The sequence below is a fragment of the Vicia villosa genome, unplaced genomic scaffold (genome assembly GCF_029867415.1).
Source record: "Vicia villosa cultivar HV-30 ecotype Madison, WI unplaced genomic scaffold, Vvil1.0 ctg.000874F_1_1, whole genome shotgun sequence".
Lineage (NCBI taxonomy): Eukaryota > Viridiplantae > Streptophyta > Magnoliopsida > Fabales > Fabaceae > Vicia > Vicia villosa.
The window spans coordinates 310,427-335,131 of NW_026705393.1; the positions used below are offsets into that span (position 1 = coordinate 310,427).

The following is a 24,705-nucleotide window of genomic DNA, read 5'->3' on the forward strand; positions in this document are numbered from 1 at the left end:
GCGATTTTCCACACTTTGGAAAGGAATAAGATCTCGTGGCGATCTATGACTCAACATCGAAAGAAAATCTCGTGCGATTTTCCACACTTTGGAAAGGAATAAGATCTCGTGGCGATCTATGACTCAACATCGAAAGAAAATCTCGTGCGATTTTCCACACTTTGGAAAGGAATAAGATCTCGTGGCGATCTATGACTCAACATCGGGAGAAAATCTCGTGCGATTTTCCACACTTTGGAAAGGAATAAGATCTCGTGGCGATCTTATGACTCAACATCGAAAGAAAATCTCGTGCGATTTTCCACACTTTGGAAAGGAATAAGATCTCGTGGCGATCTATGACTCAACATCGAAAGAAAATCTCGTGCGATTTTCCACACTTTGGAAAGGAATAAGATCTCGTGGCGATCTAAGACTCAACATCGACTCGACATCGAGGGACAAAAGAAGACATTGTGTCAGACACTCATCAGAGATTGAAGATACCTCGCATCGGCACCGTGGTTGGAAGAGATTTGAAATGTAGTAGCAGATATCAATCGGAATTTGTAAGGACAACTTTTATGTGGGGAAGTATGGTCGTCTTGATTGAGTGGTGATTTGTATTATCTGGCTTATGCTTTGTATGCATGTTTGAATTTTTCTAAGGCGTAATGATCCGCTTTGACGGATATGCTACGCTTTTGAGGATGCAATGTTATATGCAGTGAACACTATATGCAGGATGCCAAATGAAGGCATTGGTGAGGTAAACACCAGGGAGAATCCCCTTAGTGTTAAGGACCATGTGGAGGTGCCAATAGGCATTGGACTTTGATTTGTAAGATGCACTTTTCTTTGACTTGAAGAATGATTTCTGACTTCTCACCATGTGCCACTGCTTGGAGGATCTTCAGCTTAAGGAGATTCCCTCGATTCACCATGTTGGGAATGAGAAATCCAAATAAGGAGCCTTGGTTAGGGAAGTAGGACAACTCCTATGAGAAATAAACTCCTATGCCTGAGGAATGGAACAAACTCTCGGGAGAAATAAACTCCATGCTTGGGGAGAGACCAAGGTTCCAGGAGAAGTAAACTCCTATGATTAGGGAGAGGACACTAAAACTCAGAAGATCGTGCCCCAAGTTTCATGGCCCATGAAGGAAGTTGCCCCAGTGGATCCTTGGAGAGATTTGTTAAATCTCGACGTAACTGCTCCAGATTGGTTGAACTCAAGAGAGATTCCTCGACTTGATTGCCCCTGATTAGTTGAATTTGAGAGAGATTCCTCGACTTGATTGCCCCAGATTGGTCAAAGCTTGAAGAGATTTATCGGCATGATTGTCCCAGATATGCTGAATTTGAGAGGTCAAACCTCGATTCAATTGCCCCTGATTAGGTACATCTTACTAGAATCCTCAAGCCTTCATTGTTTTGAAGTTAAACAAACATGGAAACAACTTTACCACGCTCAACGGAGTCTTCAAACTCTTCCCTTCAAGGTAATCAAGGAAAACATTAACTATTCATGCCCAACGAAGTTCTTTGGATAACTTGCCCCTTGATGGTCAACATTTGAGATGATTAGCTTTTCCCCCTCGGGGTTCTCAAGTCTCTTGTACTTTGACATGATCAAGTTACTCACTGATTCTCATCTTGAAATTTTTTGATGTTTAAGCAGATGTTTTGTATGCAAAAGAATGTTAATTCTAGGAATTATAATTCTAATGCAAAGTGTACGTTAGTCTTGAAGTTTAAAGAAACTTTTTTATTGAAATGAGGTTGCGACCTCTTGTGAATGGATCACTAGTTGACACAACCTCGATTTTTGCATGTGGAAGATAAAGCAAACGTACGATACCAACATGGATATGAGTCTCGCTTCATTGGGAGTCAGTTAAACGCTATCTCATCGGAGTGTGCTTTCGAAATAAACCCTACTTCAATTAGGACTTTTAAGGGTTGTAACTTGGCCGGGTTCACGGTTTTTAGAAAACAAAAGATTTTTAGGCTCAAAATTATTTGTACCCACCCCCTTCGTGATGTTCTCCATTCCTAGGTTCCATTAACTCGACACGAGTGTTCATTCCTCACAAGGAATTTGGGATGGTTGAGGAATCAATGAGGTTTTTCGGACATGGCAGTCACTCACTTTCCTATTCTTCTGATTGATCATCACACGACTTTGTTCCTTTGATGAGGATTTTTATTTTGTAATTCTTGTTTTTCGCTTCTGCTTTCCCTAACTTTTGCCTGGACAAATTCTCTTGAATTTTATTTTGGAGTCCAGCGGGATGCCCTAACTTTTGCCTAAGTCACTTATTTCAAGTTTCTGACTTAGCGGGCTTTCTCTTTTTTTTTTTATTCACTTTTTGAACAAGTCGTGTGATCTTGCGTTGCTCTCGATTTGTTTGAAATATTGTGACTGCCTCATTCTCTGATTGATGAGGGATAACCATTGTGGCATCGTCCTCTTTTAACCTCTTGATGGAATAAGGATAATCATTGCGGTTTTGACATTCCTCAGCCCTTTGAAGGATAACCCTTGTTGTATCCTTAGATTCATACCTTTTTGGTGAGTTCTGAACACTCGATCAAGTTAAATGAACACTACCCTGCCCCAAGGTTAAAATAAGGGTTTTTATGATTAGAAAAGGAAACTCCTTCTCCAAGGCTCAAAGGGGTTGACGAGGGTCTATCCCCCTTATATCTCCGGTGTTTGGGGATTTGAAACAATGCCTGTAGATCCTCAGTAGGGTTTTATTCGAAAACACATGATTAGAGATTTTGTATTTTTATTTTTCATCATTCTCCCTCAGCTTTTTGCATAAGCAAGCAATTAGTAAAGTTGGTATCGTAATGCCAAAACATTTTATGAGTGATAACGAATGGATTACTTCAAGACAAACATAGACAATGTATTATGATTTTCATTCAGAAATTAACAAGTTTTTACATGCTATTGATGCTTAAACACACAAATGAAAAATTACAATGAGAATGCAGTAAGAAACTAAATGAGTGTCGTTGTTGAGGAGACTTGACTCCGTCTGGACTTGTTGAGCTTGAATACTTTCTGCAGTTCCTTCCAAACACTTCAGATTACTTCAAAAGAGAACTCCAACAAAGTCACCCATGAGTTGTAAACTTTTGCCTTGCTTTAGGGATTCGAGCAATGCGAGTGATGCAATGCTCAAGATAAGAGTACGTCTTGCTTATCCCTCGTGCGGGAGCCCCAAGCATAGATGTTGGAGTAGTAATCACCATCGTAAATGGAAGAACCTTGTATGGTCATCAAATTGAGGAGATCTATTTGTGGTGAAGAAGACCCAATACACGAATCTTAACCAATTGAAATTCCGACAAATGGGGAAGCAAATGGGCACAAGGCAGTCACATCAATTTGTTCCTTATATTTTTCTCTCTGTTAACAAGCAAGGGCCACTGAGAAGGAAATCATGAGAAAAGGCAACTGATATATGAAGTAGAACCTTGAGAATGAGAAGCATTGTGAAGAACACTCTTGATTATCACACGGAAGAAGATTCTGACGAAGTCACCCAAGAATTTGTAATGCTTTAGGGATTCGAGCAAGGCGAATGATGCAATGCTCAAGATAAGAGTGCGTCTTGCTTATCCCTCGTGCGGGAGCCCCAAGCATATTCATTGAAGAAGTATTTGCCATGGAGGAACCTTGCGTAGTCACCAAACTTAGAGAAGCTATTTGTTGCAAAGAGAACTCAAACACCAACTGAAACACCAACCTCCACGGATACAACTGAGCATAAGAACCTTGAGAATGAGAGATGCTTCTACAAAACATTCTTGATTTCTTTTTTTTGGAAAAGATTATGACGAAGTTGCTCGAGAATTTGTGGTGCTTTTATTATTATCATACCAACCAACTCAGACAAGGAAGTAGTCTTCAACAAAATAGGGAATATTGAAGTGAGAATACGGAAACGAAATGATGATTGCCAATGTTGAGGAGCCTTGACTCCATTTGGGCTTATTCTTCTTTTTTTTTTGTGATACTTTCTGGAATACGGGCATTCACTTATGCATGAACTCTTCGTTTTATGCGCAGGCCATTCGGAGTGAATGACATTACTTTGGAGTCAATGAGATCTTGGACTTTGTGTTTCAAAATATTACAATCCTCAGTTGAATGTCCAGATGTCCCAGAATGGTACTCACACCTTGCATTTAAGTCATATCCTTGAGGAATTGGTATTGGAGGGGGCTTAAACTCCCTTAGTTGGACCAAAGAATCCTTGAGCAAATGAGAAAGCAGCTGACTATAGGTCATAGGAATTGGGTCAATCCTTCTTGGTGGTCTCCTTGGCATTTGTGGACCCTGCTGATGGCAATGATTCCAGTACCCATTCTGTTCAGGTGTCTTCCTCTTTTGATTTGGCTGTGAAACAAATGGAGACTGATGAGGTGGGAAACCTGGAACCCAAGATGGTGCATTATGCTTCTGATTTGAAGTAGATCTGACATAGAAGTATGAATCAACCTTTTCTTCCACCGCAGTTGGAACCCCATTTCCTCGAACAAACATACCCTCGGGGGTGAACAAAATCACTTTTGAATCAATGAGATCTTGAATTTGCTGCTTCAGCGCCCTACAATTCTCAATATCATGACCAGGTGCCCCAGAATGGAACTCACATCGAGCATTGGCATCAAAGGTGGGGGGAAGCTTTTCAGGCGTAGCCAATTCTCGTAGCTCAATCAACTGAAGCTCCAGCAAACGGGGAAGTAACTGAGCGTAAGGCATCGGGATAGGATTGAGAATTCTCTGAGGTATCTTAGGCTTTTTCCCACACATTTGGCCTCCTTGAAGAACAGATTGGCATGGAGGTAATGGCACATGGAGTTGAGGAGGAACTTCCTGAGGTATTCCATGAGTGGGAAAGGATCCTACTGAAGAGAAGGGATCAACAACTTCTGTTGCAGCAGTAGGAACAACATCCCCTTCCTTTCTTAGTACCTTTTTCAGAACTTCCATGACCAAACTCACTTGAGTCTTCAACTGACTGTTTTCCTCTTTTAGTGCACCCTGATTATGGACCAATTCTCGCATCTCCAACATAAGATGACCCATTTGTTCCTTCATCTCATCCATTTCCTCACGGAGTTGTTCCATAGTTGATCTTGGAGTTGTGGCGGTGAGAAGTCAAATCTGTTGTTGATCTTGGAATGTGAATAGAAATGGTCCCATAAGTCTTTGAAAGGACCATGAAATGCATGATAGTATGAATGCATGTTTCATTTATGAGAGATCCTAAAGTCTTTTCTCACACTTTCATGTTTCTTTTTTTTGAATCAAAGCTTCTCTTTTGTATAGAATATCTTTTCTTTTCTTTTTTGCTTTTCTATTTCCTTTTCTTTTACATATCTTTTCTTTTCTTTTCTTTTCTCTTTTTTGGAAATAGACTTTAGGATCTTTCATAAATGGAGTGGACAAAGCAATGATGTTATGCAATGCAAAAGCATGGAATCAAGGTCCATATAATCTTAGTAACCACCATACAAACTTCTGAATAACTGATACAGGTCAAATATCACAGAATCAAAGGTCCGACACCTTTTTGAATACCAGGAAGACCAATAGTCACCAACAGTACCTGTCATGTATATCCCTCCCCACTCACAGGTGAATCTAGGTCAGGGTAAGGTCATGAAACGCAGTATACGGTCCGCCCGAAGGTAAGCATCATCACTAGCGCGGATGCGGGTGACGATAATACCTCCGTTTGAAACCACTACTCTGCTCGTAGTCACATGATCCATCCCGAGACGTACACCTCGAGACAAACCATGCTCCCACTCTATCCTAGGGTACCTAAAGTGCACTCATAGCCTGTGTATTGTGTTAGAACAAGATTTGTTCTTATCAATTATCTTAGTTTTGACGATAACAATAATATGAATTTTGCTTAAGATAATATGGTACTCTAATCCAATGCAATTTCCCTTTCAGGAAATATATATAAAGAGTACGCATAATTCAGCGCTCAGAAGTTGTGTCTCAAATGGTTCAGCATGCAACATCAGAACATGGTCTGGCAAGACATCAGAAGATGGTCGAAGCAGAATCAGAACATGGGTCTATGGAAGCATCAGAAGAACATGAGATCAGAAGCACTGAAGATCAGAAGATGGTATCACGCAACAGAAGCACTTCAAGATCAGAAGATCAGAAGATGCTATGCACCAAGCTGTTTGACTCTGATGATATTCAAACGTCGTATTCACAAACATCAGATCAGAAGGAAGTACAGGTGGCAGACTACGCTGACTGACAAAAGGAACGTTAAAGCTACTAAAGGCAACGTCAGTAGACACAGCGTGAACAAGGCTCGAGGTAGTTGACAAAAGCGTATAACATTAAATGCAATGCTGTACGGAACACGCAAAGCATTAAATGCACTCAACGGTCATCTTCTCAACGCCTATAAATATGAAGTTCTGATGAGAAGCAAGGTTAACGATCCTGAACAAAACAACGCATATTAACTTGCTGAAACTCTGTTTAAATTCAAAGCTCAGAATCTTCATCTTCATCAAAACTCACTACATTGCTGTTGTAATATATTAGTGAGATTAAGCTTAAACGATAAGAGAAATATCACAGTTTGTGATTATAGCTTTTAAGAAGCATTTGTAAACTCTTGAATAGATTACATTAAATTGTAAGGAACTAGAGTGATCGTGTGATCAGTATACTCTAGGAAGTCTTAGCAGTTGGCTGAGCAGTTTGTAACTAGAGTGATCAGGTTGATCAGTAGACTCTAGAAAAGTCTTAGAAGTTGTCTAAGCAGTGTTCCTGGAGTGATCAAGTTGTGATCTGTAGACTCTGGAAGACTTAGTCGTGGACTAAGTGGAAAACCATTGTAATCCGTGCGATTAGTGGATTAAATCCTCAGGTTGAGGTAAATCATCTCTGCGGGGGTGGACTGGAGTAGCTTCGTTAACAGCGAACCAGGATAAAAATAATTGTGCAATTTATTTTTATCGTCCAAGATTTAAAGTCACACTTATTCAATCCCCCCCTTTCTAAGTGTTTTTCTATCCTTCAATTGGCATCAGAGCGCCGGTTCTAAGGTGCAAGCACTTAACCGTGTTTAGAAAAGATTCAGGAAGAGAAAAACGCTTCATTTAAAAGATGGCTGGTGAAACTCCGACAAATCCACCTGCATCTACATCTGGCTCTGCTGAGCAACACAACGGTAACAATGGTTATACAAGACCGCCGGTATTTGAGGGTGAAAACTTTGAATACTGGAAAGATAAACTGGAAAGTTACTTTCTTGGTCTAGATGGTGATCTATGGGATCTTCTGATGGATGGTTACAAACATCCGGTAAATGCCAGAGGCGTAAAGCTGACAAGGCAAGAAATGAATGATGATCAGAAGAAGCTCTTCAGGAATCATCATAAATGCAGAACTGTTTTGCTGAATGCTATCTCTCATGCTGAGTATGAGAAGATATCTAACAGGGAAACGGCCTATGACATATATGAGTCCTTGAAAATGACTCATGAAGGAAATGCTCAAGTCAAGGAGACTAAAGCTCTAGCCTTAATCCAGAAGTATGAAGCCTTCAAGATGGAGGATGATGAAGACATTGAAAAGATGTTTTCAAGATTTCAAACTCTTACTGCTGGATTGAGAGTTCTTGACAAGGGATACACCAAGGCTGATCACGTAAAGAAAATCATCAGAAGCTTACCCAGAAGATGGGGTCCGATGGTGACTGCATTCAAGATTGCGAAGAATCTGAATGAAGTTTCTCTGGAAGAGCTTATCAGTGCCTTGAGGAGTCATGAAATAGAGCTGGACGCAAATGAGCCTCAAAAGAAAGGTAAGTCTATTGCATTAAAATCAAATATCAAGAAATGCACTAACGCTTTTCAGGCCAGAGAAGAAGATCCTGAAGAATCAGAATCTGAAGAAGAAGATGAACTGTCCTTGATCTCCAGAAGGCTAAATCAACTCTGGAAAACCAAGCAAAGGAAGTTCAGAGGCTTCAGAAGTTCAAAGAGATTTGAACATGGAGGATCTTCTGATGACAGAAGATCTGACAAGAAGAAGGTCATGTGCTATGAATGCAATGAGCCTGGACACTTCAGGAATGAATGTCCAAATCTTCAGAAGGAGAATCCCAAGAAGAAGTTTCATAAGAAGAAAGGTCTTATGGCAACCTGGGATGAGTCAGAAGATGATTCAGACTCTGAAGATGAGCAAGCTAACTGTGCGCTGATGGCGACAGAAGATGACAGATCAGAATCTACATCAGAATCAGATTCTGAAGAGGTATTTTCTGAACTTACTAGAGATGAGTTAGTTTCCGGTCTAACTGAACTTCTGGAACTCAAGTCTCAGATTAGTCTCAAATACAAAAAGCTGAAAAAGCAATTTGAATTTGAAACAAAGAAGCTTGAGTTGGAGAATTCTGAATTAAAAGAAAAACTTTTAAAATTATCCAATAATGTTGGATCTCCTTCTGATTCAGAAAAATCCACTCCTAGTCTAAACCATATTCTGAAAGAATATGATTTAAGCTTCAGGAAGTTCTTATCTAGAAGTATTGGCAGAAGTCAGCTAGCTTCTATGATATATGCCGTATCTGGAAACAAAAGAGTTGGCATTGGTTATGAGGGTGAAACCCCATACAAACTTGAACCTGTTGATGAAATGAAACTCACATACAAGCCATTGTATGATCAGTTCAAGTATGGCCACTCTCATGATATTAGGCACACTTCACATGCACAAAGTTTTCACATAACACACACCAAGAAGCATGTGACACAACCTAGGAAATATCATGAAACTCATATTAAAAATTATCATGCTGTTCCTCCTATTGCTTATAATGTTAAACCTAAGTTCAATCAGAACTTGAGAAAATCTAACAAGAAAGGACCCAAGAAGATGTGGGTACCAAAGAAAAAGATTATTTCTTTTGCAGATTCTCTTGATAACAAAGAAGACAACATTCAACATGACACGACACCTGGACTCAAGTTGCTCTCAACACTTGAAGGGAAGAAAGATTGTCTTCCAAGTTCTGGTTCTTAAATCCGTTGAAGAAACTATGTTTGTAGGAATTCAGAAAAGAAGCTTATTAGTCTTGGAACCATCTATGATGTTTGCCTCTAAGGCTTTGATGTTTCTATCTTGAGTATTCTGAAATGCTCTAAATGCTACAGAATATACAACATTGAAACATTGATTGTGGACCAATCAATAAACATCTGTTTTGATGATAAACTTGTTTCTGATGAAACAAAGAGCTTAAGAATTTCTGCAGATACAGTTTTGTCTTATCAGAAGCTGCAGAACAAAGAAGTAAACCTCCAGAAGCTGTGTACATCAGAAGTAATGGATCAGAAGATCATTCAGACTTATATCAGCACACTTCAGAAGGAGTATTTCCAGAAGAGAAATTAGATCAATTCAGAAGCAGTAATCAGAATTTGAAGGCGTAAAATCTCTCTGATATTTACAGCTGTCATCTACTATCTGATGATGAACACGTGTCTGTACGGTGTGTACAAAGCGTGCAGTTGAAAAGACGCCGACCTAGGTAACTGTTTTAAATCATTTCATTTACCACGTTCTCTCTCCTCACGTCACTCATCATTTAATAAAATTGATTTCCTTTGATTCTGAAACTGTTCAATTTATATTTCTTATTCCTTTTCTTTTCAAATCCGTCTCTATATATGCTTTTCAAATCATATCATACATCTTTTTCGCTCCTCTGTCTCTCTCTCTCTCTCTCCTTGCATTCTCTCGTTTGAAAAGTTCTTAGCCGTTTTCTAAAACCCTAATCGAAAACCCAGTTCGCTTCTCTTGCTCGTTTTTGGTCATTCTGCATCCATGGCTGCCTTCTCATCCCAAAATGCTGAGTCATCTGTTCCTCATCATCTCCCAGAAGAAGCTTTGCAACTTACTCCTGTTGTTGCATGCTCTATTCCCAAGGACAAATTAGAAGTTCTATGTGAACTTATTGTTGACTTTGACAACCTTGAAGAACATGGATTTCTTCTTAAAGAAGACATCATCTTTCAAGGATGGACCTCGTTGTTTGCTGAGTTCGTTGGCCCAGTTTATCCAGATCTTGTCAAGGAGTTCTGGGCACATGCTGTGGTTGCTCCAAAATCAATACTTTCCTTCGTCCATGGAAAGTTTGTTGTTATTACTGAAAACATCCTAAGAGTGATGTTTGATTTGAAGAACGCGGAAGGAGCTTTTGAAATCGATAAAAGGGAAGATTGAGAAGATGTTCTATCCACTCTCTATTCAAATATCAAGAAAACAAAACACGTCAAGGAGTTGAGAGATATCTACAAAATCTGGACAAAGATCATTCTTGGGTGCTTCTACCATAGGAAAGCGACACATGCCGCTGACTTCATAAACAATGAGCAAAAATATATTCTTTACTGCATTGCCACTCAGAAGAAGGTTGATGTGGTTTACATTATCTTCAACCATATGTGGAAAGCAGTAAAGGATTCCAGAAACGCTTTCAGAAAAGAAAATGGTGGAACAATCATTCCTTTTGGTAGAATTATTACAAACCTTCTGGTGCATTCCAAGATTGTTGAGAGTCTGGAATCTGAAGGTATTGTGAAAGACCTTGCTGTCACATCTGGGGCTTGTCTGAACGCATTCACTTTAAAGAGGATGAACGTGATTAAAACTATCATTAAGACTCCTCAACCTCTTGCTGGAACAACAATCAGAAAAGAGCCAGTTCTAGCTGAATTCAAAACCTTCTTCAATAGTGAGGTACCACAAGTCAGAACTAAGTATCTGAAATCACAAAAAGAGGATAAGAGTCTTAAAGATCAAGACAAAGGTGCTCCTATTAAAGTGAATCGTAAGAAGGAGGAAAGGACCAAAAGGAAGTTTGATCATCCTGCTGCTACCACCAAGAAAGAAGTGGTCCCAGAAGAAGTGATTGCAAAGGCTGTTAAGGCTGTCTCTGCTGATTTTGAGAAGAAAAAGAAGGAAGCTGAGAAAAAGAAGAAGAAGTCAAATAACAATGCTGAAGTTGTTGTAGTTGTTGAGAAGAAGAAAATCAGAAAAAGGAAGATGATTATTCAAAGCTCAGATGAAGAAAATGTTGCTCAAGAAGCTGAGAATCAACCAGAAGTTCTGGCTTATGTCAGAAGGAAAGAAATCGCTTGCGGCAAAGCAAAGGTTATTGAAGAGCCGAAGAGTAAGAAGCAGAAAAAGGCTGAGGATGTGGCCAAAGCTTTTCTGAGAGGTTCCAAAGGTATATGCATCTCTGAACCTGTTTCTGTTCCTGCTGTTAGTTCAGAAGCTGCACCAATAGAGGCTGTCCCTCCACCTGAACCTGAAAAAGCCGCATCAGAATCACCTGTCCTTGTCCATGTTCTCACACCTCCATCTTCTCCTATAACCATTCCTTCCTCTACACCTACCATAGATCCTGTTCTGGATATACCACCTCTCCAAACTCTCTTTCCATCTCAACCTTCTCCCAATGCCACCGTTGAACATACTCCCCCCATCTCTCAAAACAATCTTTGTGATTCTCCTCTTCCAACCTCTGCATCACATGAGCAGCTGCTCCGTGATTGCAACTACACTCCCAAGCCTCGTTCTGAAGCTGATGTGGTAGTGTTAGATTCTGATACTGAAGCAGAATTTTCTTATAGGTTGGATAGAGAACCTCAACCATACTTCACTTCCAACCCTGCCTTTTCAAAAACCCAAGTAAAATTTCGCCCTGTATACTCTATTGGTGTAGTTTTTGAAAACATAAAGAGGTATCTCAGAAGCATCTTTGATACTCTCAGAATTGCTGAAAGTTCTGGATTGAATGATGTTGCTATGCGGAACTTCTGGAGGATCCTTCGCAGAGAATCAGATGCTCTGTTTTTAGAACTTCAGGAAGCATGTGTAGCTGCTGCCCCACGGCCTCGTAGAATTCTGAGGAATTATGAAGACTTCTGGTTTGCTCGTCTCAGAGGCAGATATCTGTTGGAAGAGAAGCCCTTTGTGGATGAAATGGAACAATTAAGACTGGCTGCTGCAATGGAAGCAAACCCATGTAGGGACATGGTTATCTGGATTCCTGATTATCCTGTTCTGCTAGGAGATTTCAAGACTCTCTTTGACTATCTGCGGGAAAACCCTTCTAAGAAAGACCCAAACTTGGTCATTCCAGAAGTTGTTTACCCACCAGAAGTTGAAGGTCCTTCTGCTCCAAGGAATCTAGCTGCCATTCTTCAGGCACTTGAGAATGGAGACTCGGAAATTCCTGCTGCAGAATATGGAGATGCTTCTATGCAAGAAGCAGATGCTGAAGATCATGTTGCTGAATCAGACCCTATTGAGGATATCCCAGCAAATGATACTTCTATGGAAGCTGCAGATCGAGTTGTCATTCCTGTGGATCAAAGCGGTGAAGCTTCTTCTGGTGAACCTTCTCGTCTTGCAAGGACTCTAGAAGAAATTCAGAAGAGACAGGATGAGCAAAGCTCACTCAATGAGAAGTATGATGCTTTCATTAAGAGGCAAGAAGGACACAACAACGATGTTAAAGAGATGCTGGCCAAGATCTTGTCAAGACTAGGGCCATCTTAGATTGAGTCTATGCTGTTTCTTTCTTTTCTTTGCATCTGTTTTGTTTCTGTGCATCTGATCTTTTCATTTTGTACTTCTGTACCCAATGGTTGAACCTTAATGACATCATTTTTTTTCTCCATGTCTTTTGTCGTTTTTTACATCTGAATCTTTTTTAAATATTCTTTTTGATGTTATGACAAAAAGGGGGAGAAGATAAATGATAAATGATTTGATTAAATCTATCAGTTGCTGGGTAAAGGCTCCCACACATTCACTAACAAGAACTGCAAGTTCTATATGGTTTAAGTGTTTTGCAGGTACAGAGAAGTGAAGTGAATCTTCAGAAGCAAACACTAGAAGCAAAACCATAAGAAGCGTTATTCTGTAAAAAGAATAAGCTCTTGGAAACTGAAGCAAGCTGAGTGCTGTCAAGCTTCAGGAATCAGAAGCACGATCAGAAGCACTGATAATAGAATTTGAATATCATTGTCTATCCTGTTCTGACAAAATTCTATTTGCTCTGATACATATAATGTTATGGCTCTGATACATTATTTGCTCTGATACATTATTTCAGCCTATATGGCTCTGATACATATAATGTGTTCAAACATACATTTTATGTTCTAACTCGTTCATGCTGACTTTTGTCGTTTAGTTTTTTGTTCTGTAACATTTCAGGATGTAGAGATGCTCTGATGATGCTCTGGTACATTCAACAATGTTCTGATACAAATCTAGCATGAAGTGTTGATTAGTAGACATTCAAAGTTCTGAAGCTATCCGAGGGAAGCAGAAATCAGAAGATGTGAATGTTCTAAAAGATCCAGAAAACTCAAGTTCTGAAGCTGTCCTGAATGGAAGCAGAAATCAGAAGCTGTGAATGTTCTGAAGATCAAAGAAATTCAAGTTCTGAAGCTGTCCTGAATGGAAGCAGAAGTCGGAAGCTGTGAATGTTCTGAAGATCAAAGAAATTCAAGTTCTGAAGCTGTCCACGATGGAAGCAGGAATCAGAAGCTGTGAGTGTTCTAAGGATCTAAAGAAATTCAAGTTCTGAAGCTGTCCAATGGAAGCAGAAGTCAGAAGCTATGAATTCTCTGAAGGCAGAAGCTTATATGATCGTCTCTACCGAAATAATCAGGGAAGTCTTTTATCAAAGTTCTTCGAGTATTTATTTCAGGGGGAGATTATTTATCTCAGGGGGAGATTGTTAATCTCAGGGGGAGACATATTCATATGCTTATGCTATAGCTGTGTAATTTGTCTTTTGCCGTCTACTCTTTCTGATCGCAAATTCATATCATTTATATATGTTTTTGTCATCATCAAAAAGGGGGAGATTGTTAGAACAAGATTTGTTCTTATCAATTATCTTAGTTTTGATGATAACAATAATATGAATTTTGCTTAAGATAATATGGTACTCTAATCCAATGCAATTTCCCTTTCAGGAAATATATATAAAGAGTACGCATAATTCAGCGCTCAGAAGTTGTGTCTCAAATGGTTCAGCATGCAACATCAGAACATGGTCTGGCAAGACATCAGAAGATGGTCGAAGCAGAATCAGAACATGGGTCTATGGAAGCATCAGAAGAACATGAGATCAGAAGCACTGAAGATCAGAAGATGGTATCACGCAACAGAAGCACTTCAAGATCAGAAGATCAGAAGATGCTATGTATGCACCAAGCTGTTTGACTCTGATGATATTCAAACGTCGTATTCACAAACATCAAATCAGAAGGAAGTACAGGTGGCAGACTACGCTGACTGACAAAAGGAACGTTAAAGCTACTAAAGGCAACGTCAGTAGACACAGCGTGAACAAGGCTCGAGGTAGTTGACAAAAGCGTATAACATTAAATGCAATGCTGTACGGAACACGCAAAGCATTAAATGCACTCAACGGTCATCTTCTCAACGCCTATAAATATGAAGTTCTGATGAGAAGCAAGGTTAACGATCCTGAACAAAACAACGCATATTAACTTGCTGAAACTCTGTTTAAATTCAAAGCTCAGAATCTTCATCTTCATCAAAACTCACTACATTGCTGTTGTAATATATTAGTGAGATTAAGCTTAAACGATAAGAGAAATATCACAGTTTATGATTATAGCTTTTAAGAAGCATTTGTAAACTCTTGAATAGATTACATTAAATTGTAAGGAACTAGAGTGATCGTGTGATCAGTATACTCTAGGAAGTCTTAGCAGTTGGCTGAGCAGTTTGTAACTAGAGTGATCAGGTTGATCAGTAGACTCTAGAAAAGTCTTAGAAGTTGTCTAAGCAGTGTTCCTGGAGTGATCAAGTTGTGATCTGTAGACTCTGGAAGACTTAGTCGTGGACTAAGTGGAAAACCATTGTAATCCGTGCGATTAGTGGATTAAATCCTCAGGTTGAGGTAAATCATCTCTGCGGGGGTGGACTGGAGTAGCTTCGTTAACAGCGAACCAGGATAAAAATAATTGTGCAATTTATTTTTATCGTCCAAGATTTAAAGTCACACTTATTCAATCCCCCCCTTTCTAAGTGTTTTTCTATCCTTCATATTGGGCCTTTTACCTCATAGAATCATCCCCACCCAACCTGCAAGCAGAGAAAATATGTGGCCCCCACGGGGACCCATAATATAGTCCAGATGCATGCGGAAAGTAAACATGATATGCAAACAGGAAATAGGCATGATATACAAACATATATACAGAATGTAAGCACATAAACAAAACAAAGAAACACCCAATAAAAGAAACAAACAAAGGCTAGGATCGACTTGCTTAGGTAGTCCCCAGCAGAGTCGCCAGCTGTCGCACGCTCGCGAAAAATGAACAGAGTCGCCACCAATATATTTATCCCATAAGGGAAAGGAATATCAGGAAACCTAACAAAGGAAGGAACAGGGTCTTGCGACCAGAGAATCAAGGTACGGGAGTCGGTTACGTAAGGGGAAGGTGCTAGCACCCCTCACGCCTATCGTACTCGATGGTATCCACCTATGTTTGTTTCTATCTAATGGGTGTGTACTATGTTTATGTCTAAATGCGAATGAATGCAGAATGTAGGGAAAAGAAAGAATTGTACTCGCACGGGCCCTACCCCGCTGCCTACGTATCCTTTTCAGGAATCAGAGTTACCGTAGCTCGGCTCACGATTTTCTGTTTGTTTTTGTGTTTTTTAGTTGGGCGGCGTTAACGCTCGCGCTCTTGCATAAGGGATCGCCTAGGATGCAACGGAGCGGAGATAACTTGCCCTTAAGAAAAGAAAAAAAGAGATTGGTTTGTATCTTTTAGGGTAATTCCATGATGACGAGAACCCACTACAAGGTCTCGCATCACTTCCTTACTTTGTGTTAAATCTAACCATTTATTAGTGTTTTAAGTGTTTTTGGTTGGTGTTTTTTAAGGGGATTTAATTTGTGACTTAGATCATACCAAAAAGAGTTCTATTTTGCATATTTAGAGAACGCACATCGAGGCCTACGCCACAATCGTTTCTCTAAATAACGGTTAAGAAATACACCGAGGCTTCACACCTCAATCATTTCTTCTCCGCTAAGTAAAGGAAATACAAAAAGGAGTTTTTTTGTGAATATTTAGAGAATGCACATCGAGGCCTACACCACGATCGTTTCTCTAAACAACGGTTAAGAAATACATCGAAGCTTCACACTTCAATCATTTCTTCTCCGCTAAGTAGGAAAAAACATACATCGAGGCCTACGCCTCAATCATTTCCTTCCTACCATGAAATATAGCAACTGTATGATCTTCATCGATTTTTATTAAGTATTTTAAAAGTTGAAAAGAAAAAGAAATGAAAATAGGGGAACTAATTCTATGTTCTAATCTAAGTGTTGTCTAATTCCTACTTATGTACAAAAGGAGTCTAAAATGGTACTAACGAAATAGGCCTAAAATACAAGCAATAAAATCACACAAGCATCGTACAAAAATATCATGGAAGTAGCAAAAACAATTCAAGCATTAATGCGAAATGAAACTCTAAAACTACTATTTTTATGGTTTTTTATAAAAGAACTCAAATGTCAAAATTACCCTAAAAGATCTACTATTTTTATGAGCCTTTTTTAATGTCAAAGATTACCTAAAAAAACTGACAAACTATTAAAGGTTTATCATGTTTTTATTATCTAAAATGTAGAATTAAAACTAGAAAAAACTAATTCCTATTAAGAACTAAAATGGCAACTGGGGGTGTAAATCGAACTGTGTGGGTGAGGTTAGAAACAGGCGTAGGGCCCATGGTGATGTTGGCCCGTCTGTATTGTTTTTGTTTTCAGAATTTTGTTCAACAATGGTGATGGGCCCAACAGGGGGTGAAAATAACGATCAGGCCCAAGAGATATCTAAATCTTTGTTTTTTTTTGTCCAGCCAAAAATGGTGGTGTGTGGGCCCCCAGGGAGTGATGAACAGCGTTTTGTTTGGCCCATAGCACTTGATCCAATTAATTCAGATTTCGTATTCAGATTTTTGTTAATTGCCAATCAAATTCATTAATCCAGTTAGTCCATCAATTAATCTCAATTATATCTAATTAACACCAAACTTTATACTAACTAAATATTCAAATCATATGCTAATTAATTAACACATTAAATTGGAAAAACAAAAAGGGATTAGGGTTACGTGTGTGTGACGATTGGGATTCTTGAGCTCTCTTCTCCCTCAGTCACGAACAAACGGCGACGTACATCATCTCCTTCTCCGGCGATCGGCGCGGCGGCGACTTGTCACCTCTTTCCAATCGGAGCTTCATTCCGTCATTGTAAACCAAACAGACAATCGACCTTCGTCTCTCCGGTTCACTCTCTCTTTCCTCACCGATCTACTTTCTCTACTCGTCTCTCAGTGATCTTCTTAGATCGCTAATTTCTTCTTTTCCTGCTTAACATCCCGAATAAACTTCTCTTTCTTATTCCCAATTTCCTCTGAGAAACGTTATTTTGATGTTGTTGCTTGATACAGGTGAAGATGTGATGTCGTTGCGTTTGAATAATGAACGAAGATGATGATGTTGAATAGTTGTTATTGCGCAGATGGAGATGAAAAGGAAGGAGATGCTGAAATTGAAGAGAAATCGAGAAAGTGAAGAGTGTATGAACGGAAGAAGCGAAGTCCTGAATCGGTGATTGGTGATGATTTCTAAACGATTGAGTTTGTGATTTCCTCTTCTATGTTTTCTGCAGAATTTTGTGGTGAATCCACTGGAGGAATCTTGATATGGAAGAATTGAAGATGTGATTACGGATTGAAGGTTGAAGATTATCGAGGTTCAGAGGAGTTTGAAGGTTTGAGACGGAGAGAAGAGGATTCCAGGGTGAGTTTCCAATTTTTCTGTTACGTTCTCTTTCTCTGATATTCTGTTACAAATCTTTCTTCTTTTTCTGTTGGTGAATATGGATGATGAAGAAGATTGATGAAGTGAGGATTATGGTGATTTTGTGATGAAGATTGAAGAAGCGATGAAGATGATGAAGGTGCCAAATGGTGAAGTGAAGACTCCAGGGACTCTATGGTGAATTGAAGAGATGAAGATGGGAGAGAGGTTCTGAGATCGTGAAAATGGTGGTGAGGAAGTGGTGAGTCTAGAAGTGGAGAAGTGAATGGTGAAGAAAGCTTTGAAGAGAGAGTTCAAGATTGAGAGAGTGAAGGAAGAGGGAAAGTATATATAGAGCTGAAGAAGCTTCTGACTGAGGATTTTATAGAAGTTAAAGGTTAGTTTTTTACTTCTCTTATCTTTCTGTTATGAACTGTTAGGAAAGCTAGGTTGTTAGAAGTTAGTTACAATGTTATGAATAGGTTTTGATTCTGTTAGAACAGTTAGGAAAAAATGAAGGTTAGGAGTGTGGCTAGTAAGTTATGGATCAGTGAGAAATTCTGTTTTCGCTGTTTGTAAATGGTTTTTATTTTGAATGGGAAATATGAGGTTAATATGTATATATGGCAGCAGGTTAATTTGTGTTTATGCAGCTGGTTTTGTTGGTTTTATATGGTGCAGGGACTGTTCTTTGGCTTTATGAATAACATGGGAAGGACTTTGGGATGAATAACTCAAGATGGAGTCATGGAGATCTTTATAGTAAAGCAAAAGGCGAAGTCAGGGTGAAGTTGAATGAAGACATAGAAAACTAGAGGGAATAGGTTCTCTTGTAGATTTTTGTATTATTTTTGTAATGGAGTTTGAATGATAATGGACCTAGCTTTTTATCCAAATTTGGTTTTGATAGACTTTGGTAGTAAGTGTAATGGTTTTTTTTGGATTTTGTAATGAACGTGTAATCTTGCGGAAATTTGAAATGTATATTTGAGATTTTGGTTGATGATAATGGATGAACCCAAGATGAATGTTTTAAACTTTAAGTACCTTGTCTTCCGAATGAACCATACGCACACCTTCACCGACTTGTATTGTTGAATTGATTCTTGAAAACTTTGAATGGATTTGCATTAACAACCTTGAATCATGCTTCTTTCCTATTTAGGAATATTGAATTCATAGTACTTTCCAAATTAAATCTTCCATTCCTTTTCCCAACTTGGATCTCTAGCACCAATGACTCATGAAATGGGTAGATCTTGGATTAATGGTAAATAATTGCAATAACATTATGAAGAACTTGAATTTTGCAACTTTCATCAATAATCCCATGCAACTACTTAAGAACCTTAATCGTCTTTGAACTCAAATCCACTCCATATATCAATGAGCAGTTCCAATCAACCTGATCTTTAATGAACCCTTTAATTCAATGCTAACCAATTCAAACCAAACTTGCGTATCACGCAACCAATGCACAAATGACTCTCTGAGTACAATGCGATCTTCAAGTTCATCCTTTTGCACCATGGTTTATCAATGATCTCAAAACCTAATTCGACGATCCTTAGTTAGAAGCTTCCTCAAGCCCAGACACAACAGGTGAAAACTTTACCTTTGGTCAACCATAGGGAAATAAACCCTGATCCCCTACTTTACCGCTGGAAACATTAGAAGGATAAGACTTTAGTTGCCATGAACGCCTCAAACTTAATATGAAGCTCTAGGATTTCAAAATCCTTGATCCCAATGCCAAGTTATTGATTAATGAATGCATGAGTTATGTAAATGACCTAATGGGAGGTATGTACATGAGACTATGAAATGCATGAGCCTAAGCCAGATAAAATTGAAAGGGTAGGACAAATTTGGGGTATGACACACAAGACCATCTTCTGATGTCTTCCAAACCATGTTCTGATGAAGCCATCCAGATCTTCTGGGTCAGATCTTCTGAATGATGATTTAGTGCATACTCTTTTAGACTTTTCCTGAAATTGAAAACGTGAATAATTAGAGTACCACATTGTCTTCTACAAAATTCATATATAATGTTATCATCAAAACTAGAAATATTGATCAGAACATTTCATGTTCTAATAGCAAATTCTTGCCTTCCTGACCTTATTTGTATTTCTAATCCTGCTAATTGATTATATGAGAACACTGTCCTAGAAGAAGGGGACGTTTATATGGATGATGATTTTGTTGCAGGTGCAGATGAGGAAGAAGAGCAACAAGCTTAGGATCAGTATGTACCCCTCCATAATTCGACCCAGCATGCTTCAGGGTCCTCCTACATGCCTCCAAATTAATTGGGGTAGGTTGATGTTGTGACCAGTCATCTCCGCACGAAGAGAGCTCGACAAGGAGTGAAGCAGACAAGGCAAGGCAGATGATGAATGAGATGTATGATGTTGTATTTTCCTCCTCCTTAGTAGGCGCTGTGAGTTCTCCTCGTGTTCGTGCTAAGACATTGAGGTTAATGTTTAGTTCAAGTGGGGGGTTCTTTTATTTATTTGTTTTCAATTTTTGTTTCTAGTCATTTATGGTTTATTTTAATTTTCGTGTTACTTTGCTTTGTGTTACTTTGTTTACCCTGTGTTACATATTGATTGCGTTCTACTGAATGATGAATGAGGAACAGATAATTAGAGGATGAAAGATGCAACCCAAACTTGCTCCTCAAGTGCCCCAAAAGTTGATACAACTAAAAGAATTGTTGGATGCAAATCACCTTCCAAGTAATGGATATCCAAGCAACATACGTCTGCTAGGTCGCCCATGGATTCATGAAGCAGGGGCAGTCACTTCAACGCTTCATCAAAAATTAAAGTTCTACAAAACAACAAGTTGGTAAGCAGTCTTTGTCATGAGAATTTTGGCCCAACAACTTCTTTGGGTTTTATGTTTGAGAATGACGATAGATTGCTTGGATGGCTTCTAGGAGCACATCAACTTTACCTTTCACCTGGTCAATCTCTTCTCTAATAACAACTTGATCTTGTTCATAATTCTCCATAATTTTTTGCGTGTTGGCTCTTGTCAACATATAATCCACAAATGCTTGAGGGATGTATAGAACACAAGAAACGTAGTTTCAAATGTTGTTCAACAAGGATACAACAATACTTGATTGATAATTCTCCTAACCAATGGAAAAAGTGTTCTATCATAAATCTTATTTAAATTTGTCTCCTAACCAGTAGAAAAAGTGTTCAATCATAACTCTTATTTGACAGTTTTTTCAAATGTTCGGAAGGTTCTAATTTCTCAAGCACTTCCTTTACTTTATGTGACTTATCACTATTTTCAGATTGGTGTAAAATCTCCAATGGCTCTAAAATTGTTAATTTTCTGTAAAGATTAAACTCTCTTAACTATCGAATATTACTTCAAGGTTCTTTAATTTTCCCATTTACTTTGGCATAATTATAGTGAAATCCAGATAATAGATGTTAACGCGTTAATGAAAATTTAAGAAAAACTCTTCAAAATTTTCATTGTCCCTCAAAATTTAATGAAAAATAACGAACATTTGTGATATATATGTGCTTTTTGAACTTTTAAGGTGAAGAAAAATTTCCACACATAATTGCATTAGGTTGTGCATCACAAAATAATGTTTGTACTATCTTGACCGTTGAAAAAATTAAAGTTTTGAAATTTTTTAAAGATAAAGTAACTTGTAAGAATTTTCTGTTTTTGAGAGCGACTTGTCGAACGGTAACTATGGGGTAATGGGATGGTTTAAAGTAGTGAATGGGGGTTCATCTTCAACCTCTGACGGGTTGAGCCATGACCTGAACCGGGTTTGAATCATGTCTAAATTTAACATATTAAATCCTAACAGACACTAATCTCTACATTAAGAATGGAATATTGAAAATCACTACATAGCAACACAAAGTGAAATGGACATATAATTGCATGTTTTATGAGATTTCTAGCTTGCAATAACTTCAATATGTACCTTAGTAGTAAAAGACATAAAATCAGGAAGTAAGCAATTACACTAATGCACAAATTAAATTAAACAAGGCTCTCGCAAAAGAGATATCAGACAATAAGGCAAAAACAGACAGCACTAACCTGATCGAACTCTATATAACTGATCAAGCAATGCATGTTGTCTTTAGCTTTCTCGACTTGGCAAATAACAACTACCTGCTCATCCGAAACTAAATGATCTCACAATAAACACCAAATCTGAACAGAAGAGTTTTGAAAGTTAGTAAAGTTAACTCACTTTGGGAACATTGGCAGCAAGGCTGTTAAAAACAGCTTCAACATAACCACGCACTTCTCGAGACATCCATCTCAGATCATCTCAAAGACACCAAAAAAGGTCCCGTGCAGGTAAAAATCGCTTCACCACTTTCAGATCGCGTAGATTCCACAACAACTCCGTCCAAAAGTTCGCATTCCGCAGGGATAGATGACGTTGAGATGAAATTTCTAATTTTAAATGAATAAAAGTGAATTGAAAACATTATATACAAATAAATAACGTGATAGCTAAATAAATAAATAGTAGTATTTATTTAATCCAACGGTAACTAGGTACATCCACAGTTTACGGATAAGTTAGAATCATGGGTTAGATATGTAACCCAACGGTAACTAGGTACATCCACTGATAAGTCACGTCACGGGTTTCATTGTTTAACTTTTACTTTCGAGAACATTTTATAATTTTATGCTATTTATTAAATTCAAAGAAAAAAGAATTTATTAAAATTGGGTCATACTAATATATACTGTTATGGCATACCAACTATAATTAAAAAAAATTAAATATAATTAAAAGTAATAAATTTATATTTAAAATTTTGACATATTGAATGCACGTGTTTTTAGAAAATAATTTTATAAATAATTTATTAACTTGTATATTATTTTGCATTAATGTAAGTTATTTGCATTAATATTAGTAATTTTAAAATTTTATATTATTTTGGTTCGACTAGCGTTTATAATTTGCATTTGGAAGCATCGCCTGCGTTGTAGTAATCGAATTCGTCATTGATTAGTTGGACGTTTTCGTCGGAGGTCTTCTTTTCCGTTGCATTTTTTTCAACAACATTATTCACATCAAGAAACATTTTAACGTCTATGATTAAACTTCTCCAAGACTCTCTTGTGTAAGTTCTTTTCTTCAACGACTCTTTTTTGTCTCTCTATATAAGGAGAAGACTTAAAGAAAAATTACGGATCTTTGACAATCAAAATAGTTGTTACCCTGTCAAATGTAAGGTACGAGTTTAACTTATAATTTCTTAACACTTGTATATTCTAGAAATTAATAAGTCTTAAGAGTCTTATTGAATTGTGTTTGATTTTCACCTCTGATTGTATATCAACGATAATATCCAAACTATCGTTTATCTAATTAGGATAGATTGTTAGAAGCCTCTTGCTTTTCTACTTATGTGTTTAAGCATTGAAAATCTCTAGTTTGTGTGCTTGAGAGTTTAAAATCATAAGTGATTATGGTGAAATTCCTTGGAAGTGCAAGAGGAGTGGACTACTCTCGTTTTGTGCGAGGAACCAGGATAAATTGCTTATGTCTCTTTTTGTTAACTCTCTAATTCTGAACTTGTTTTATCTGCTGCAAATAAGCAGATTCTAGACCCCGTGTTCATAATCTGATAACACTGTCTTACAAAAGAAAGAAAAAGCTAACACAATTCAACCTGTAAGAACAAGATTTGGTTATGTATATGGCCTTATATTTTGATGATAACATTACATGATATCTTAGAGAAAAAATTTGCACTCAAATAGTTTCTGTCTAGTGTGTAGTTTTTGATAACAGGTTCTGACTCTGAAGAAAAGGCGTGTGACGTCATCGGGTTTTGAACTAAACACACTCTGACTCTGGAAGAAACTAATGGGTGTTTACAAAGACGTTGTCAAGTTCTAAAATTCTTCTATAACAACGGTTCTGATGAACGTTAATGATAGAGCTTCTGATTGTGACTCTAGTGGAAGAGCTTTTGTAGACTCCTTTAGTTCACAGATTTTGTTGTCCAAATTCTGGAGATTCTGTTTTCCAAATTCTAAATATTCTAAAGACAATGTTCTGGAAGAACAAACTCTAAAGATTCTGAAGACAGAGATTTTGCTATCTGTAACACCCCAAATCTACCCAACGAATATTTAATAAAATCAGAGTGCGGAAATTCAATATACAATTGGGATGTCACATTCAACGTAAAACAATAAACAACTTAATCACATATATCATAGATACATAGCACATAACTCGGATGAACCGATAAAACCTGTTTACTCTTTTAAAAAATAAAACAACTTTTATTAATAATAATAATAATAATATCAATTATTCAACTTCACTTCGCATAATATTTTTATTAAACTAAAACAACTTCACCAACGTCATATTACTTCATAAATTCCACTTAAAAGTTAACAACTTATAGTTATAACAACAATTAAAAGACAATCGTTCATCCCCCGGAGTGCTACGTATCAGAGCAAGACCCAACTCGAACTAACAGTAACTAAAGACTTCATAAAAATACTTCGACTTCCACTGCTATTCTTGAGTACCTGTCCATTTCCCATGGAAGGGAAACATCATTCAGAAGGGTGAGATATCCAACAATATAAACAAGCGTATGATAAATAATATATTAAGATTAGATCATACAATTTCACCACTTCAAACTCATTCAAACAACTGAATAGATCCGAGAAGCACCACTTCTCCCCCACTTAGCTTCAAGCCAACTCCTGC

The 24,705-nt window shown here is 37.9% G+C and overlaps 1 protein-coding gene across 2 annotated transcripts; it reads right to left on the bottom strand.

Moving 5' to 3' along the window:
* Nucleotides 1-297: 297 nt before the first annotated feature.
* On the bottom strand, nucleotides 298-22,425 carry LOC131631841 (uncharacterized). Of its 2 annotated transcripts, XM_058902613.1 has the most exons (3): nucleotides 22,192-22,425; nucleotides 22,035-22,109; nucleotides 298-19,933 (listed from the first exon to the last, which is right to left on the bottom strand). In XM_058902613.1, exon 3 carries the CDS (start codon nucleotides 5,129-5,131, stop codon nucleotides 4,037-4,039), a length of 1,095 nt encoding a protein of 364 aa, XP_058758596.1. In that variant the 5' UTR covers nucleotides 5,132-19,933; nucleotides 22,035-22,109; nucleotides 22,192-22,425; the 3' UTR covers nucleotides 298-4,036. The 2 variants fall into 2 exon arrangements, with proteins under 2 accessions (XP_058758596.1, XP_058758595.1); XM_058902612.1 differs by having other exon boundaries at nucleotides 298-22,109.
* Nucleotides 22,426-24,705: the final 2,280 nt, after the last annotated feature.

Excerpts from the sequence above, each read along its gene's own strand:
- LOC131631841 (XM_058902613.1), bottom strand. The coding sequence starts at position 5,131 with ATGGAACAACTCCGTGAGGAAATGGATGAGATGAAGGAACAAATGGGT.